Below are 19829 nucleotides of genomic sequence, written 5' to 3' on the forward strand. Positions count from 1 at the left end.
TCTGCTATACTCTACTCTTAACACCTCCCTTATCAGCTATCATTCTCAATGCCCTCGCATATTAATCATGGCCCTTCCCTGCCGCTGAACCCACATCAGACTCTGACAAAACTTCCCCACCGATGCTGGTGCCATGTAAAGAGCCCTCAGTCCACTCTGTGAAGTGTTTGGCATTGGGAAGGGCACCCAGTTGTAGAAACCATACCAAAGCAGACCTCAATGGTGCTGGTGCCACATAAAAAGCACCCAGCACACTCTATAAAGTGTTTGACGTTAGGAAGGGCATCCAGTTATAGAAACCATACCAAAGCAGACCTCACTGGTGCTGGTGCCACATAAAAAGCACCCAGCACACTCTATAAAGTGTTTGGCATTAGGAAGGGCATCCAGTTGTAGAAACCATGGCCAAAGTAGATGAGAGAGAGAGTAAGAGAAGACAGATAAGGAAGGAAGGGAGGAGTGAGAGAAGAGACAGAAAGAGAGAGGGAAAAGATGAGAGAGAGACAGAGAAAGTGTGCAAGTGAGAGAGGTAAGAGGTAACATGTGAAAATGATTAAAAAAAAAACAAAACAAGAACAATTGCAATAACATTGACAAGACAGGATTAAATTGGAAAATAAAAACCATTTCTTTCTTTTTCTGTTATTTTTTTTTTTTAAGTCTCTCCACGCTCAGAAATTTATAAACACTTTACAAAATAGTCCCAAATTAATAAATAGAAAATTTGCACCAATATGCTTGTTAGTTGATCAATGTTCTTGTCTGGGATTTTAGTTTATTTTGTGTGTGTGTGTGTGTGTGACTGTGTGTGTATGTAGGGGAGAGGGGGTTGTGGTGTGTATGAAGCTGGCCAAAAAAATAGAGGAATCTCAAGGATGCAGTCGTCTTAATCCGCCAGATTTAATAACAACAACATCGACAACAAGAAGAAGAAGAGGCGTCCGCTCAGAAGAAGACCTTCCTGTCACCATAAGCCAGCATGGCTGAGTTGTCGTTGGAAGAATCGGTTGATGTGAAACGCTCATTCAGTGAAACTCCGGTCTGCAAAAAAACAACAACAACAACAACAACATCAATCTACTGCTCAGAATTTTTCTTTAAATGTAGGATGATATCAGACATGAAAAACAGAGAATGGTGAAAGAAGATAAGAAAGCTAGTTCTTAACAACCCCCATAACCTTCTTACTTCCCCCCTCTAACACAGCTGGCCCCCTTACATTTAATCATTCCATCTTTGAACTTCTCAGCATTAACATCTAAAATACAAGATCTTCTCTACCCTGATGACAGAGGCTCATCCCATCCTATGTTAAATGCATCCACACAGCTGCATTTTGTGATGAACTAAATCTACCAACGTTATCATGGATCTCCAAGCCCCAAGAAACAACTGTCGGACTTATAATACCTTTCTTTCACCCCTTTAATTTTCTGTCGTTTTTACTCTGTGTAGATTCGACCTATTAACATAAATATCCACATATTTGAATTTAAATATTCATTGTCTTTTGCTTTTTTCTCATTTTGCAAAAAAGCACCATTCGAGCATGGCAAATGCCAGTGCCACCTGACTGGCGGCACGTAAAAAGCACCCACTACACACTCGGAGTGGTTGGTGTTAAGAAGGGCATTCAGCTGTAGAAAGCTTGCTAAATCAGACTGGAGCCTGGTGCATCCTCTTGGCTTGCCAGTCCTCAGTCAAACCGTCCAACCCATACCAGCATGGAAAGTGAAGAAGCCCGTGAAATATATGATTCCTTAATTATGTTTATATATATATATATATATATGTATGTTTGTGTCTGTCCCTCCACCATCGCTTGACAACCGATGTTGGTGTGTTTATGTCCCCATAACTTAGTGGTTTAGCAAAAGAGTAAGTCCTGGGGTTGATTTGTAAGACTAAAGGCAGTGCTCCAGCATGGCCGCAGTCAAGCGACTGAAACAAGTAAAAGAGTAATTAAATCATTAATATACTGGCGGTGCCCCAGCATGACCACAGCCTTATGGTTGAGTAGTATAAAAGAATACTTACTGATCCAGGAACATAAAGGCCAGAAGTGAAGTTGAATTTCAGAGACTAAAATTAAAAGAAGTTAATAAATTAGTAAAATCATTAAAACAAAATTACAACCCCACCCCCCATCATCCAGCAAGTCTGTATTAATAGAATTAATGTAGTGAGCATAATAAAACCTAATCACTAATATAATTTTATGTAAGATTTGTTTGTCTGGAACATATCTTCCAATTTGTTTTGCACACCCCCACACCCCTCTCTGTATGTGAGTAAACAGAAACACAGTCGTTAAAGAAATTAAACCAGCGTTTTTGAGAAAAACAAAAAAAAAAAAATTTCTTGAACGAAATAAGTTAAACCGTCCAACCCATGCCAGCATGAAAAACGGACGTTAAACGACGATGATGATGATCCCGGATATGAAACGTCCTAAATGGCTATAATTTCTAAAGATAATCTGTAGCGATGACCGTCACACTTAGTAGACGAAGGGAAGGAACTCCACAGCACTAATGAAATTACCTCCCTTGATTTATACTGCCTAGTCATGTGACAAACCTGTCTATTGATGTTAAAGAGCAGTTTTACCCCCAGAAACATTAACCCTTTCGTTACTAACCCGGCCGTTCATTAGACCAACCCAGCCGTAGCCGGTCGAGAGTACCCATTGTTATTTAAATGTATATTTGAACCCAAATCTCGTTAATACATTCGTTAAAACACCTGATTTCACTTTGCAAACAGTTGAGTTATTGTCTCCCACATTGTTTGGCCTGATATTTGAACTCAGAGAATTTTGGAAGATTTTTTCCCACATTTTTTGCGGCGTTAATTTCTTTCAACTTTGAAGATGGAGAGGAGTTTCATGCTATCAAGCAGTGATTCCGAATTTGAAGGTTTTTCAACAGAAGATATGGAGATATCGAAGAAAAGAATGAATGAGCTACAAAAGCAGGTGGTGAACGATAAGGAATCGGATATTTCTGGATCCGAAACTAAAATCAACGACGGCGACAGCGCGGATGATTTTACACCAGAAAAAAACATTTTTTAAACGTTTTTATTAACAATTTTTCTGAGGAGACAGGGTCTACCCATAGTCTTTCTCAGGAAGCGAAACCGTTAGACTTCTTTTTCATGCTTGTTTGAAATGATTACTGCGGAAACAAACCGTTACGCAGAATGTAAACAAACCGGAGAAAAAAGATAGCTTGCGGTTTCCTGCAACTGTAGATGAAATACGGGCATTTTTTGCCATAAATATTATTATGGATATTAGACAGTTACCCAGAATGGTAGAGATGGACTATATGCAATCTGAACCTTCCCCCCCCCCCTTATTTATTAATTTTTTTAGGCTATGGAGATTCCGATTCTGAAAAAAAAATTTTTTTAAATTTCAATTCCCCCCCCCCCCCCACAAGCAGGCTATTTACATGCTAGAAATAACAGCCAAATCTCACAAAACTAGGGTTAGGTTTAGGGTTAGGGTCAGGGTTAGGGTTAGGGTTAGGGTTTGAGTTAGGGTTAGGTTTACCCTGTGGATCTATATAAAAACCGGGGGGGGGGGGGATCGAAATTTTGAAATTGAGATTTTTGAAAATTTTTTTCCAGAATCGGATTCTCCATGGTCTGAAACATAGGATTCCGTAAAAAAAAAACAAAATTTAAAAGTGGGGGTATACCCAGATTACATATACTCCATCTCCACCCCCAGAATAACAAATTACTGGAGCGATCAGGAACCTTTTGGCGATGAATATATTTCCAGTATTATGAACGAGTACGATTCGTGAAGCTGAACCAATATTTACATGTGAGAGACACTAGCAGTACCCCAGTACGTGGAGAACTTTGAGACAAAAATTATGGAACAGAATTGATTAAGAACCCTTTCTTTAATTATGTTCCAAATATCACATTAATATGTTGATAAATAAAAAAGTTACAGGTGTTTAATGAGACTAGTCTAAATTCATGATTATTTTAGAATTTAATTGAAACTCATGAAGGGTAATCTTCCAGTTTCGAGAGGTTAAAAAAGTAAATAAAATACAAGGGAAATAACTGAACGTCTTACCAGTATTATCCGTACTACTTTGTTTATAAATAAATCACGTGATTTGATTGACATTAACTGTTTAAATCACACACGTGATTGAATATCATAGTTTCTTATGAGAAATCGAAAATACCTCGTGGAAGACCGGCTGCACAACATCTAACCCTAACCTTAAACTTTTATTTAAAAAAATTCCGTCGCATGCTGTTTTAGAGAAAAAGTAGTACGGATAATACTGGTAAGTCGTTCAGTTATTTCCCTTGAATATTTTTATTTATTTCTTTTACCTCTCGAAACTGGAAGATTACCCTCATGAGGGGTTTATTTTGGTCAGAAATATAGTAACGAAAGGGTTAAAATGAAATTTCTTGAAATCACCTCCATTATTTTTTTCTTCTTACACCAAGAGTCACTACCAACTACCGCTAGGTTTTTGATTCCTTTCTCCAACTAAAAGGTCAAATTTCAACTCCTCAATGTGTTGACGTGTCTCTTCTAATAAACATCACCAAACCCAGTGGTCAGTGGTCAGTAATCAGGTTGCGGATATTTCTGTGGCTATGGATTGCTTGGACTCAGGATATTTTTGTAGTGGTATTGTTAAAATAGAGTTGCAGTGTTGTTAGGATGGTGCTGGTGTCGCTGGCAGAATCGTTAGCATACCGGGCAGTATTTCGCTCATCGCTTCATTCTGTGTTCGATCTTACTTTTCATCCTTTTGGGGTCAATGTAATTGACCCCAATTGTCTGATGTAATTGAATATAGAATAGCAAGGACTGTGTGTGTCTGTGGGAGGGGCAGAAGTGGTGTATACAGTGTATGTTTTATGGAATGAAGCGTGTATGTGTGTATGTTAAAGTGTGCAAGATATGGTGAGGTAAATGTATATAGATAAATAATGGGAAAATGGAAGAAAGTGTATATATAATGGTATGTGCATTTAGTGATGTATAGATAGTGAAATGTGTGTGTGTGTGTGTATCATTATCATCCTTTATTGTTTGCTTTCAATGCTGGCATGGGTTAGACCTGGGAGTGGTAAGCTGGAGAGCTGTTCCAGGCTCCAGTCTGATTTGGTTTGGTTTCTATGATAAAATGTGTGCGTAAATAGCGAAACACTGGGAAGAAAGAGTCAACTTACATTTCTCTGTCTAACATTGGGCACAGGTTGGTTAGCAGGAGGTCTGTGGGGGAGAAGAATAAGAGAATTTACAAATATTTATAAAACATACATAAATATACATAGATACATGTACATGCACAAACACACACTGACAACTACATTAACAGACACACACATTTATTATTGTGGGAGAGACAGACTGACAGACAAGCAGAGAAGTCAGATACCTATGAAGGGACACATGAATACATTGTTGTTGTTGTCACTCCGTCGCTTACAACGTCGAGGGCTCCAGTTGATCCGATCATCGGAACAGCCTGCTCGTGAAATTAACGTGCAAGTGGCTGAGCACTCCACAGACACGTGTACCCTTAACGTAGTTCTCGGGGATATTCAGCGTGACACAGAGTGTGACAAGGCTGACCCCTTTGAATTACAGGCACAGCAGAAACAGGAAGTAAGAGTGAGAGAAAGTTGTGGTGGAAGGGTACAGCAGGGTTCGCCACCATCCCCTGCCGGAGCCTCGTGGAGCTTTTAGGTGTTTTCGCTCAATAAACACTCAGAACGCCTGGCCTAGGAATTGAAACCGCGATCCTATGACTGTGAGTCCGCTGCCCTAACCACTGGGCAATTGCGCCTCCACGCATGAATACATTAGGCAGATACTGATACACACAAATAATTAAATGCTATATTAGGTGAAGACAAAGAACTAGTAAAGAGTTATTTCCTCTTCCATCAGTTGCTTCCTTTGTTGTTTCATATTATATATAACCTGGGAATAAGAGTTATGAGATGTGGTGATATTCATGACTGAACTAGTACAGACACACATGATGTGTAAGGATGGTGATAACTGGATAAAGAAATGCTGAAATTCCAGGTGTGAGAGGAAAAACCAAGAGAGAAAAAAAAGAAAGAAGCTATGAATGTTGAACCTCTCTGGAGGAGAAAGCAAGTGATTATAATAAGCAGAGAGATGCCGGGTGGGACAAGACTTATCAAATTCGTGATAGGCAGGGACACAGGAGACAAGGAGTTGGATGGTCAGGCAACAACGACAGTGACGATGTATATACGCCTCTATATAGAGAGTGTGGATAAGCCAGTTACCACAGTGTCTATCTGTCCAGAGATAACATCTTTAAAGGATTTACAATGTTAAAAACACAGCAAAGATCAAAGTCTATAAATAAGAGATGTTATCTCGGGATAAATACTGAAGTAAATGGCCTACCAACATTGTATGTACGTTAAGTATGATACAGTGAAGGCTCAGTGTTTAGAGGGTTGGGGGTCACAATCATGAGGTAGTAAGTTCGATTTCTGGACCAGGCAAATTCTATGTGATCAATCAAGATGCTAGAAATAGCAGCCAAAATGTCCCAGTAAATCACAACTGACAGTCTTAAATAAAAACTACATTTGAGAATGTGTTTCCAAATGTCTTTAAAAAAGATGGGAGAGTCATGGCTGGAATGCCCCCAACATCTGATCAACCATGGTTAGTCTACTAGTAAGGTCCAATAGTGAAAAAGATGGTAGCTTTAGCAAGCTGTGTGGAATGATAGAAATACTAGACTAGACACTATCGAAGTCCTGGTCATACACTCCAGCCAGGCCCACCACCAACCATCGTGACGGTGTTTTGTCTTCTGGGTCAATTTAAACACAAGCCATGATGTCATAAACTTGTTTTTGCAATTCTCAACATGTGTGGCAAGGGTGGAGAGGTGAAGCAGCACTGGAGACTGTATTTTGACACAGCACGGTGCTTAAAGTGGCTCAGGCCATGCAAGTCATTTATCATGGATCCTGAAGAAGTGATGGAGTCCAGCAGCCCCTGAACAGAATTTTTTTTGGGATCTCTTGCCCCTCCATAGCCTGAGGAAAGGGGTCAAGGGAGAAGGACAAGGAGGAGAAAAGAAAGAAAGAAAGAAAGAAATTACCGAGAAGGGTTTTGAACACTGATGGTCATGATTTTTGATGGACTGTCTTGCATGGATGTTGATCGCCAACTGAAACAACAAGAATTCAATATTTAATTACAGGCGGGTTAATTAAAATATGGGGCACAAATTACAACTTGGTTAGAACACATCATTAACATCATCTATTGATTCTTCGTTTAGCTTCAGTTATTGTTGTGTAGCCATGTTAGGACACCATCTTAAGTTTGTTTGCCAACCACATGCCACATGGTTCCAGGTTCAGCCCCACTGTGTGGCACTTTGGGCGAGTGTCTTCCACTATACTTAAAACACACCCATCAGACACAAATCACACACACACACATATATATATATAATGTGCCCAGCATCGCCTTCCTGGCACTTGTGCCGGATGGCATGTGTAACGACATTCGAGCGAGATCGTTGCCAGTGCCACCGAACTGGCTCCAGTGCAGGTGGCACATAAAATACACCATTTTGAGCGTGGCCATTGCCAGTACCGTCTGACTGGCCTTCATGCGGGTGACACGTAAAAGCACCCACTACACTCTCGGAGTGGTTGGCGTTAGGAAGGGCACCCAGCTGTAGAAACTCTGCCAAATCAGATTGGAGCCTGGTGTTGCCATCCGGTTTCACCAGTCCTCAGTCAAATCGTCCAACCCATGGAAAGCAGACGTTAAACGATGATGATGATGATGATGATGAAAAACAAAATTAAAAAAAAAAAAGGTACATCAGTATGGATATGGCTACGTGGTTAAGAACTGTGCTTTGTAGCCACATGGTCTTCAGATCAATCTAACTGCAAGGCACCTTGGACAAGTGTCTACAGCTATGTCCTTAGGTTGACAAATGCCTTTTGAGTGAATCTGGTAGATGGAAACTGTGAGGAAGCTCGTAAAAGTGTGAGTTTGTGTTTATCCTCTACTGCCATTTAAGAACCAGTGTTGGTTTGTTTTCATCTCCAATAATCAGTGGTTTAGCAAAATCAACTAGGCTTAAAAATAATTACTGGGGTTGATATGTCCAACTAAAACGCTGAAACAAGTAAAAGATAAAAAAAAAAATGTAAAACTACAAAGAACCACACTCACGGTCGACGCTGCTTCATTCTTCCTTGACTGTTTAACGATAACGAACTGTTAGAATGACGGGTCGTCAATGACAACTGGCTACCTTTTGACTTCAACGACAAAGTGCTGTTGTTAAGGTTGCGTTTTGACAGTGACGGATTCGAGAAATCGCGGTTGCTAGCAAAATTTCTTCTTCGGTTTCGCATTTGTTGCTGAGACTTCCAGGATGTGTTGTTGATAAGGCGTCTGGAATTCACCCCAGATGGCTGGAGTTTGAAAAAGGAATAGCATCATAATTAATAACGAGTTTTCAGGCAGAGAGATGGCAGAGTCGTTAGCACACCAGGCAAAATGCTTGGCGGCATTTTAACTGTTTTTACACATATATATAAATATATACATATATATATATATATATATATATATATATATATATATATAATTTTAATGGTTTCTCATTAGGAGACCAATAGATTTTATACAGGGCTGTAAGGAGAAGTGCTCAGAATAATTGAGACAAGAGTAAAAATATTAGTTATAGAATAAAAATACTGGGTTAACGACTCAACATATCACGTGATATGTAGAGTCGTTAACATATATATAAATATATATATATGTCTATATAAATACATATATATATATATACTCACACACATATAAATATATATATGTCTATATAAATATATATATATATATATACACACACATACACTCACACACATATATATAAATATATACATGTATATATAAAAGAGATACATATTTATATATACATATACAATAATAATAAATATATATATATATATATACACATACACTCACACATATATATATATATGTCTATATACATATATAAAGAACAACAGTATTAGGTACTCATCATTTTAACGTCCACTCTTCCATGCTCACATAGGTCAGATGGAATTTTGACGAAGCACATTTTCTACGGCCAGATGCCCTTCTTGGCACTGACCCCGTTCGGATTTTTTTATTTATTTATTTACGCGTTTCAGCCAATTGCCTGTGGTCATGCTGGAGCACCACCATAGAATGGTGCTTTTTATGTGCCACCGGCATGGAGTGCCAGTCAGGTGGCACTGGCAACAACCCACGCATGAATGGTGCTTATCGTGTACCACCAGCAACGGGAGCCAGTCAGGTAGCACTGGCATCAGTCACACCCCATGATTCTCATACATATACACATCAACAGTGTAAGGTACTACACACACACACACGTATTAAACTTACCGGTAGTCCTCTTTTATTTGCGACGATGTTGTTGCGCATCACTTGAGCATTGATCTTCGACAATGTACTCTTTGCTTTCCACAGGGCTTGAATGGCTTGTTTCTGGATCTGCTGAATACCGCTTCCAGCAACAACTCTGCTACTGGTCCGCTGCATCCCACTGCTGCCGGTCTGCTGCATCCCACTGCTGCCACCTCTGCTTCCGCCACGCTGGATCCTGTTTACCGCTGCTGCTCCACTTCTGCCCCTCTGGCTACCACCTCTCTGTAACCGGCTCACTGCACTGCTCCCACCCCTGCTGGCATCCTGCCGAGTCCCACGAAACACTCTCGTGCCTCTGCGGCCACGCGTTAAGGGCAAGTTTCTCGATGTCGTCCGATTTTGAACTGAGCTTTTCTGTGAAAACTTCTTTGGCTGTGATTTTTGCTGGGAAAAAAAAAAAAAAAAAAAAAAAAAAATGATTCAACTCTTTAAGTATTCAGATGACTGTGAAATGTAATATTTATTTAATTCACACTGATTTAAATTAATCAGGCATTATCTTATAGCTTTGAGATTCTGATGACGTGATTGTCTATTTTTAGAAAGACATTGCCAAGAAGGTGTGACAGGCAGGATCTGGCCAGGTTGAACATAAAACTGAATATTTTGGCCAAATATGCTAAAGGGTCAAGTATATCAGGATTGTTGCTCCACCACCACCTGGGTACTGAGGTATTGTACCTCAGTTTTGTCCTTTTTGTTTGTTATTTTTAAGGACATTATGGAGTAGCTTAAGGAAAATCTGGCTGTTATTTCTAGCAGGTCAAGAAACCAAGTAAAGATTTCATCTTCATGGCAATGAAGATCAGCAGACACAACATGTCAGCAACGGAAGCTTTCAATTGGCTAAAATTGCATAATTTTAGTTGTTGTGACATCTTAATTAAATTAATTTCTAGAAAATAAACGAATGCAGTTTTCATCCACAGGAAATTTGAAAAACTTCAAGTGGTTGGAAGAAATTTAACACGCTCCAATTTAACAAGCAAGTATGTTAATGACATTTTAATTTAATCAGAATTAAAATATTTGGGCTGTGTGGTAAGTAGCTTGCTTACCAACCACATGGTTCCGGGTTCAGTCCCATTGCATGGCATCTTGGGTAAGTGTCTTCTACTATAACCTCAGGTCAACCAAAGCCTTGTGAGTGGATTTGGTAGACAGAAACTGAAAGAAGCCTGTCGTATATATATATATATGTGTGTGTGTGTTTGTGCCCCCAACATCGCTTGACAACCGATGCTGGTGTGTTTCCGTCCCCGTAACTTAGCGGTTTGGCAAAAGAGACCGATAGAATAGGTACTAGGCTTACAAAGAGAATAAGTCCTGGGGTCGATTTGCTCGACTAAAAGGCGGTGCTCCAGCATGGCCGCAGCCAAATGACTGAAACAAGTAAAAGAGTAAATATGTACAGCTATTTGTGACTTTTCTTTTTTTTTTGCTTAGGGTAAAATCATCATCATCATCATCATAATTTAATAAATTTAATATCCATTTTCCCTGCTGGCATAGTTTGGACAGTTCCACAGGAACTGCCAGGTCAGAAGACTGCATCCAATCCCTGCTGTCTGTTTCAGCTGGATGCCCTTCAAGACTTCTGAGGATTGAACCTAAGACCCCCATGGTTGAGAAGCAAGTTTCTTAAGCACACCGCTCCACCTGCACCTCCAGGAGCTAATAAATACGAAGTTAATTAGTCTGGCAAATGTAAATTTCTGTTTAGTTTTAATACTTACTGAAGTGTTTGTGCTATTTGTAGCGGTTTTCTGTGATGGAATCAAACTCTGTTGACTGAGGGACTGGGTACTCCTGCCTGTGGACCTTCTCGACCAAACTCTACCGCGTCTACCCCTCGTTTTAAGGCTCGTGCCCGCACTTGATGATGCACCGGTCGTTGTGTTCGCTTGGCCTCTACCCCGATACCTGCGACCTCGGCCATAGCTGCCCCTCCCTCGATTTCCTCGGCCACCCTGTCCCCTCTTCGATACTCCGTTCAATTTGATGATTTCATCTGGTGGCAAAAACAAACAAGCAAAAAGAAGAAAAAAAATGAAATAATTAACAATTACACAATCAAGAAATCAAAATAAACTAGAAAAAACATCTCTAAATGATGCCAATATATACATATATATAAGGGCATAACTATATAAGAATGCCTCACTTTAACTACCATAATAAACACATCCACACACACACACACACACACACACGCTCTCTCTTTTTACAATCAAAGAAACACACTCACTCAAATATAAACACACATCCACAAAAAGCAATCAAGTACTGACTCCTATCTCCCCCTTAACAACAAGGAATGCAAGTCCCTATAGGAAGGAGGGGATTGTAGCTTCTGGGGTGAAGGGGACAGAGAGAGAGAGAGAAAGAGTGAGATGGGGGGGAGTGAGGAATTGATAAGTGAAGGGGAAATAAATTTAGCAAGGATAAATAAGGGGAAAGGGACGCAATGAGTCAACTGTTTTACCACAGGGTGAAAGAGAGAGAGGGAGAAAGAGATTAGGATACAGGAAGAACAGAAGGTACCCAAATCCCCAAGCCCCATACCCCATTCAGTTTGTGGTGAATACTGTGAGGGTGGAGACTTAGGCCTTATAAGGGCACCTGCTTTCCTATGGCACGAGGCACTTCCCCCACCCTCACGACAAAGTCCAATTCTGGAGCAGTGGGAAGAGGTAGGTTTGGAAGGGGTCATATGTAGAAAGGTTGTATGGGTGTGTTACATAAAGTACACTGAAAAGAGAGATATATACACACGTTATATAATATACATATAAATATTTGTATAAATATGTAAAGTTGTATAAAGGTGTGTTTATATCTATACACACACACACATTATTATGCACACATGCAGGTATATATTATATTTATAATGTATACATAAAATACATGTATATAATGTATATGTATGTATGTATAAGAGGATATAAGCCTTATATATATATATATATATATATATATATATATATATATATGAAGGAAAATGTTCTCTATGTGGCCTCTGTGTGTTCTGTACTCTGGTTATTATTATTTTTTTGTCTACGTTTTGTTTGCAATGTCCTGTACCCAGATATGCACCTATATATACAGGTAGACGTAGGTATGCACATACCTGTATGTATATATGCATATACTCATTTATTATTTGTTTTATATATATATATATATATATATATATATATATATATATATATATATATATATATAGCTTGAAATCTAGGGTAGATGGTGACTAGATGTGTGATCGGAGGAGGCTGAAGAAAGAGAGAGAGAGAGACAGACAGACAGGCAGGAAGAGGGGAGAGATAGGCAGATAGGGACAGAGCAAGGGCAAGCATCAGAAGAAAAAGGTGAGGAAGCAAAGACAGGTAACATACAGGATATTAGAAACCCAAGTGGGATAGTGAGAGTAAGGATCGGCAGTGGAAGCCCCAGGACAACTATGGTTCAACAGTCTTATGATCAAAGGCATTCTAGCCATGGCCACCCCATGTTAACTGTCTAGAACTACATTATCCAATGTACTTCTATTTTTAGCAGATTTATAACCACGAAGGAGTAGGCATGGTTGCGGGGCTAAGAAGCTCATTTTGCAACCATATGGTTCAGAGTTCAGTCTTACTGCATGATACCCTCAACGGCTCTGGGCTGACCAATGCCTTGTGAGCAAATTTGGTAAATGGAAACTGTGTGGAAGCCCACCAGGTAAGTGTATGTGTGTGTTTGCTACCCTGCCACCACTGCTTGACAACCAGTGTTGATTTGCCATTGTGCTTGTTACTAAGAGAGTTCCACAATCCCCGGCTTCTAGAAAAGGTGAAATGTCACAGTCTTTGAAGTGTTCTCTTGACTGGTTCATAGAGAAGTGCTCCTGCTCTATTATAACTCAGTATGTGGTGATAGGGACCGGGATGCTTACCATCAGCAATCAAAACCCTTCAATGATAAACAATAGCCTGTTTCTTTGTTAACCTTAACGGTGAAACTATAAAACACAAAACACCAAAGAAAGGACGACTGGGAGTAAAGTGAAAGACAAAGAACATGCCATACATGGGACTTCAGGAACTCTCATTGACACCTAGTTACAAAAATTTTGCTGGGGTCATCCAGCATCATGCAAGAGCACCCATGCTGGTGACACGTAAAAGGAACCCACTACACTCTCTGAGTGGTTGGCGTTAGGAAGGGCAGCCAGCCAGAGAAACCAAGCCAAATTCAGACTGGAACCTAGGGTTGCTCTCTGGCTTAGCTGTTCCAGCCAAGCTGTCTAACCCATGCCAGCATGGGAAGTACACGTTAAATGATGATGATGTTCTCATGAACTGACACATTTATACATTGGCTTCACATTTTGACACAAGGCCTGCAATTCTAAGGGAGGTTGTGAATCAATTACATCAACTCCTGTGTCCAACTGGTGCTTAGTTTATCAACGTTGGAAAGATGAAAGGTCGAGTTGACCTTGGTGGAATTTGCACGCAAAATGTAAAGATGGCACATAAAATACATCATTTTGAGCGTGGCCGTTGCCAGTTCCGCCTGACTGGCCTTCGTGTGGGTGACACGTGAAAGTACTCACTACACACTCGGAGTGGTTGGCGTTAGGAAGGGCATCCAGTTGTAGAAACCTTGCCAGATCAGATTGGAGCCTGGTGCAGCCATCTGGTTTCACCACTCCTCAGTCAAATCGTCCAAGCCATGCTAGCATGGAAAGCGGACGTTAAACGACGATGACGACGATGATGATGATGAATTAGACATTACTATCATCATCATCATCATTATCCAGGGTTATTCAAAAAGAACGAACTGATTTCATTACGCAATATTTCAATAAGGAAAAGCAATAGAGAACTCCAGCAGAGTCACAAGTGTTTACTCACAATCAACTTTTATTTCCTGTCTCACAAGTGTTCAATGTGGCCACCACCTGCAGTAGGGGCAACATCAATGCGATAAGAGAATTCCTCCCAGATGCACGTACTGGATCTGTGGAGTGCAAAGAATCGGATTCTTCACCAAAGTCTCCTCCCTCACGAGTTTCGTGCCAAAAACATCATATTGCTTCCACACTCACCCCATTTGCCAGGTTTAGCCCCCAGCGGATTTCTATCTCTTCCCCAAGATGAAAATGCAGCTCAAAGGTCGCTGTTTTAACACCATTGTTGGGATCCAGAGTAAATCACAGAAGGTCCTTGACTCGTTCATGGAAAACAACTTCCAGGCCGGATTCCAAAAATGGCAGGAATGCTGGGACTGGTGTATTGCTGCACAAGGTGACTATTTCAAAGGAGATGATGTGAAAAGTTAGGTAAATAAGTTATTTATTAATATACATAACAAGTCTGGGAACCTTGTGATACCACCTTTCACTTTCTGGATCATAAAATGAAAGGTTATCATAATTTCATTACTAAATGCACATGGTTTTCATCATCATCATCATTTAACGTCTGCTTTCCATGCTAGCATGGGTTGGACGATTTGACTGAGGACTGGTGAACCGGATGGTTGCACCAGGCTCCAATCTGATTTGGCAGAGTTTCTACAGCTGGATGCCCTTCCTAACGCCAACCACTCCGAGAGTGTAGTGGGTGCATTTACGTGCCACCGGCACGAAGGCCAGTTAGGCGGTACTGGCAACAGCCACGCTCAAAATGGTGTATTTTACGTGCCACCTGAACAGGAGCCAGTCCAGCGGCGCTGGCAACGATCTCGCTCGAATGTCTTTACACATGCCATCTGGCACAAGTGCCAGGAAGGCGACGCTGGGCACAGGTGCCATTGACAGTTTTGCTTTCGCTTGACTCAAAATGAAAGTGAAAGCTTTATTACAGCTATGTACAGAATTTTGATCAGATAATCTACAAGAAAGCCCCAAGGATATGATTGACCAGCACTGACCAGGGGCTAAGCAACCCCACCACACTGTACTTCAACCAATAAGACACCTATGTGGTTCACTTGATCTACAGGAAATAGTAACCAATTTTTCCTTCAATCACACAATCTCTTCTTAATGTGGTCTTGGGATGGCTACAACTAGAATGCCTTCGATCACAGATCTACTCGAGCAGGGCCAGCCTAGGGTTAAACAACAGCGAGTGATTACACTCTTTTACTCTTTTACTTGTTTCAGTCATTTGACTGTGGCCATGCTGGGGCACCGCCTTTTTAGTCAAACAAATCGACTCGAGGATTTATTCTTTGTAAGCCTACTACTTATTCTATCGGTCTCTTTTTGCCGAACCGCTAAGTTACGGGGACATAAACACACCAGCCTCGGTTGTCAAGCGAAGTTGGGGGGACAAACACGGACACACAAACATATACACACACATACATATTTATATATATATATATATATATATATATATATATACATATATACGACAGGCTTTTTTCAGTTTCCGTCTACCAAATCCACTCACAAGGCTTTGGTCGGCCCGAGGCTATAGTAGAAGACACTTGCCCTAGGTGCCACGCAGTGGGAATGAACCCGGAACCATGTGGTTGGTAAGCAAGCTACTTACCACACAGCCACTCCTGCGCCTATACACTGATGCATTTAGCAAAAGCTACTAAGACAGGAGGGTCATGGCTGGTAGTGTCATTGAACATGGATGATTACTGACTCCAGAAGACTCTTCCTGGTTGGTGGGTCTGCTAGAAATGGCAACTAATTCTCCATCAACTCAAACCCTGCATTCACAAAGAAACGGACATATTTGATACTGTAATTCTAGATACAGATGGAATGGCCACGACTGGAATGTCTTTCATCATTGGTCTACTCCATCAGGATAGACCCATGGTTAAATGATTATATTGCACATTGTATAGTGTAGTCTTAAACGTGATGGTCATAGGTGGACCATCTTTGATTTTTGTCTACTTAACAAGGACGGACCCAAGGCCAAACAGCAACACTAGCGTGATTTGAACTCAAAGATGGAATGATCACAACAGTTTACGTCAACAGAACCAACAATACACAGAAGCGGCGTGCGTAGTCACGGTTGGATTGGCTGTGATCATATAGTCTCCTAAAAAAAAGGACTGACTGACCTAGGGCTAAACAATAATAGTCTATATCAACAATACCCAGGCGGGATGATCACGGTTGGAATGTCGTGGATTATGTCTGCGAAGGAATCGTGTGTTGTGGCTGGATCTGCTAGAAATAGCAGTCAAATCTACCTCAAGTTACATCGGCGTGCGTAGTCACGGTTGGATTGGCTGTGATCATATACGTCTCCTAAAAAAAAGGACTGACTGACCTAGGGCTAAACAATAATAGTCTATATCAACAATACCCAGGCGGGATGATCACGGTTGGAATGTCGTGGATTATGTCTGCGAAGGGATCTTGTGTTGTGGCTGGATCTGCTTGAAATAGCAGTCAAATCTATCTCGAGTTACACGGGCGTGCGTAGTCACGGTTGGATTGGCTGTGATCATATACGTCTCCTAAATCAGGACTGACTGACCTAGGGCTAAACAATAATAGTCTACATCAACGATACCCAGGCGGGGTGATCACGGTTGGAATGTCGTTGGTTATGGTCTCCGAGGGAATCTTGTGTTGTGGCTGGATCTGCTAGAAATAGCAGTCAAATCTACCTCAAGTTACATCGGCGTGCGTAGTCACGGTTGGATTGGCTGTGATCATATACGTCTCCTAAATCAGGACTGACTGACCTAGGGCTAAACAATAAGTCTACATCAACAATACCCAGGCGGGATGATCACGGTTGGAATGTCGTGGATTATGTCTGCGAAGGAATCTTGTGTTGTGGCTGGATCTGCTAGAAATAGTAGTCAAATCTACCTCAAGTTACATCGGCGTACGTAGTCACGGTTGGATTGGCTGTGATCATATACGTCTCCTAAATCAGGACTGACTGACCTAGGGCTAAACAATAATAGTCTACATCAACGATACCCAGGCGGGATGATCACGGTTGGAATGTCGTTGGTTATGTCTCCGAGGGAATCTTGTGTTGTGGCTGGATCTGCTAGAAATAGCAGTCAAATCTATCTCGAGTTACACGGGCGTGCGTAGTCACGGTTGGATTGGCTGTGATCATATACGTCTCCTAAATCAGGACTGACTGACCTAGGGCTAAACAATAATAGTCTACATCAACGATACCCAGGCGGGGTGATCACGGTTGGAATGTCGTTGGTTATGGTCTCCGAGGGAATCTTGTGTTGTGGCTGGATCTGCTAGAAATAGCAGTCAAATCTACCTCAAGTTACATCGGCGTGCGTAGTCACGGTTGGATTGGCTGTGATCATATACGTCTCCTAAATCAGGACTGACTGACCTAGGGCTAAACAATAAGTCTACATCAACAATACCCAGGCGGGATGATCACGGTTGGAATGTCGTGGATTATGTCTGCGAAGGGATCTTGTGTTGTGGCTGGATCTGCTAGAAATAGCAGTCAAATCTACCCCCAAGTTACACCGTGACTTGAAAGTAAAAAACGTAAAAACAAAAATAAAAATAGACATTAAGAGGTCTAAAAAAGGGGATAGTCACGGTTGGATCGTTTTTAAACCATATACTTGCCGTACAAAGGCAGAGAATGTTTATATTATGAGATAGTTAAATAAACAACGACCACGAAACCTCCCGTCCACGCCATCTTACAGGGTATATATACAAATATCTCCCTTTACGGGTGTATTATACATACATTTGTATAGTTAAGTCAGTGACATGTATGTAGAGAAATGCAGTAGGTGTATATAAAAAGGGAAAAGATGGATATAAAAGGCTGGACTCACCCAGAGACATGTCTATCTTATCCGCCATCTTCGCGACGTCTAGTATCTTGTTGTTGTCGGAAATGGACGGAAAACAACGAATTATTCCGGAAGCGCGCGCACACACACACACACACACACGCAACCAGCAACAGCCGCGACGTGGAGGGAAGGGCAGGCAGGCCGGTCGATCGTACGGGTCTGCTAGAAATAGCAGCAACGTTTCAAAGTCTCTCTCAAATAATAAACACTTAGTGTTCTATAAAATATGTGGAAGATACATATTCATAATGTCTGAAAGAAAAATCAGAAAGGGAAAAAAAACAATAAATAAAATATATAAAACAAGTATTGATGAAGCTGAAAATGGTTTGGGTTGAAAATGTATCGAAGCATAAAAAGAGATGAATTAAATTATTATCAATGTAATTAAAATATATATAATTAAAAGTAATTTAAAATGATATTATAAAATATTATGTAAGAGAAGTAAAAAAAAAAATTATACTTTAAAAAGAATTTTTTAAAAATTATTTCTCCACATCTCGGCGTTCGGTTCACTACGACACTGGTTACGACATCGAACGTGGCGTTGTCGGAGACAACGTCACCCTCTCACTATTACTCTTTATACTTTCCTCTATCTGTCTCTCTCAATCTCTCACTTTCCATCTCCAACACCCTCTCTCATATTATTTGTTTCTCTTTGTCAATCACTTACTATATTTGTGTTGTTCACTCTCACTCCCTCTTACTGTCACTTCCCCTTTCCCTCCTACACCACTTAGTGTCTCTCTCTTACACACAGATACGCCCTCTCTTTCTCTTTTCGTTTTCTTACAATTTGTGTCATTCTCTCTCTCTCTCTCTCTTTTTCTCTCCCTTACACCTTTTGCTGTCTCTTTATCTTTTTCTCTTTAACACACTTCCATTATCCTTGTATTTCTCTCTCTCACACCCTCTTCTTCTGTATCTGTCTTTCTAACATCCCGTCTATCTTTGCGCGCGTGTGTGTGTGTGTCTCTCTCTCTCACCCCATCACTCTTTTACTCTGTATGTACCCTCTACCGTCTCTGTAGATATTTCTCTCACATCTTCTTTCTATCTCTTTGAATCTTTCTCATTCCCACTCTCTCTGTCTCTGTGTATCTCTATCTCATACCCTCTAGATATCTCCGTATCTCTCGTTATCTCTGTATCTCTTACTCTCTCTCTCTCTATAATATCTATCTATATATATATAAAAAAAAGTCTCTTCCTCCTCCTCTCACTATATTTGTAGCTCTCTCTTGCCCACACGCTCTTTTTTCTCTCTCTTTCTTTTTTCTCTCCTCTCTTTTTAAATTCTACGGAAAATACCGAAAGTTTACAAATGTTTTAGTAGGACAAATTGTGTCGGGTCCAGTAAAAAACTCCGATCGAGTAACGTTACCCACGCAATTAGTCAATTAAACCTCTCTCAAGGAAATGTTTAAATTCTTTTATAATTAATTTATTTTAG

The 19829-nt window shown here is 40.6% G+C and overlaps 1 protein-coding gene across 1 annotated transcript; it reads right to left on the reverse strand.

Moving 5' to 3' along the window:
* Nucleotides 1–604: 604 nt before the first annotated feature.
* LOC128250992 (uncharacterized) lies at nucleotides 605–18390 on the reverse strand. Its single transcript, XM_089343464.1, has 8 exons — nucleotides 18350–18390; nucleotides 11266–11540; nucleotides 9488–9913; nucleotides 8255–8499; nucleotides 7158–7226; nucleotides 5227–5269; nucleotides 2038–2082; nucleotides 605–1041 (listed from the first exon to the last, which is right to left on the reverse strand). Exons 1-8 carry the CDS (start codon nucleotides 18375–18377, stop codon nucleotides 946–948), a joined length of 1227 nt encoding a protein of 408 aa, XP_089199590.1. The 5' UTR covers nucleotides 18378–18390; the 3' UTR covers nucleotides 605–945.
* Nucleotides 18391–19829: the final 1439 nt, after the last annotated feature.

Source organism: Octopus bimaculoides, chromosome 27 (genome assembly GCF_046866305.1).
Source record: "Octopus bimaculoides isolate indiv1 chromosome 27, ASM4686630v1, whole genome shotgun sequence".
Taxonomy (NCBI): domain Eukaryota; kingdom Metazoa; phylum Mollusca; class Cephalopoda; order Octopoda; family Octopodidae; genus Octopus; species Octopus bimaculoides.

Bases quoted from the DNA above. Each gene is read 5' to 3' on its own strand.
- LOC128250992 (XM_089343464.1), bottom strand. From the start codon at position 18,377: ATGGCGGATAAGATAGACATGTCTCTGG. The intron at 11,541-18,349 runs GTGAGTCCAGCC...TTTTGCCACCAG, and splicing joins TAAGATAGACATGTCTCTGG to ATGAAATCATCAAATTGAAC. The intron at 5,270-7,157 runs GTAATTTCTTTC...TCTCCCCCACAG, and splicing joins AGTGTTCAAAACCCTTCTCG to ACCTCCTGCTAACCAACCTG.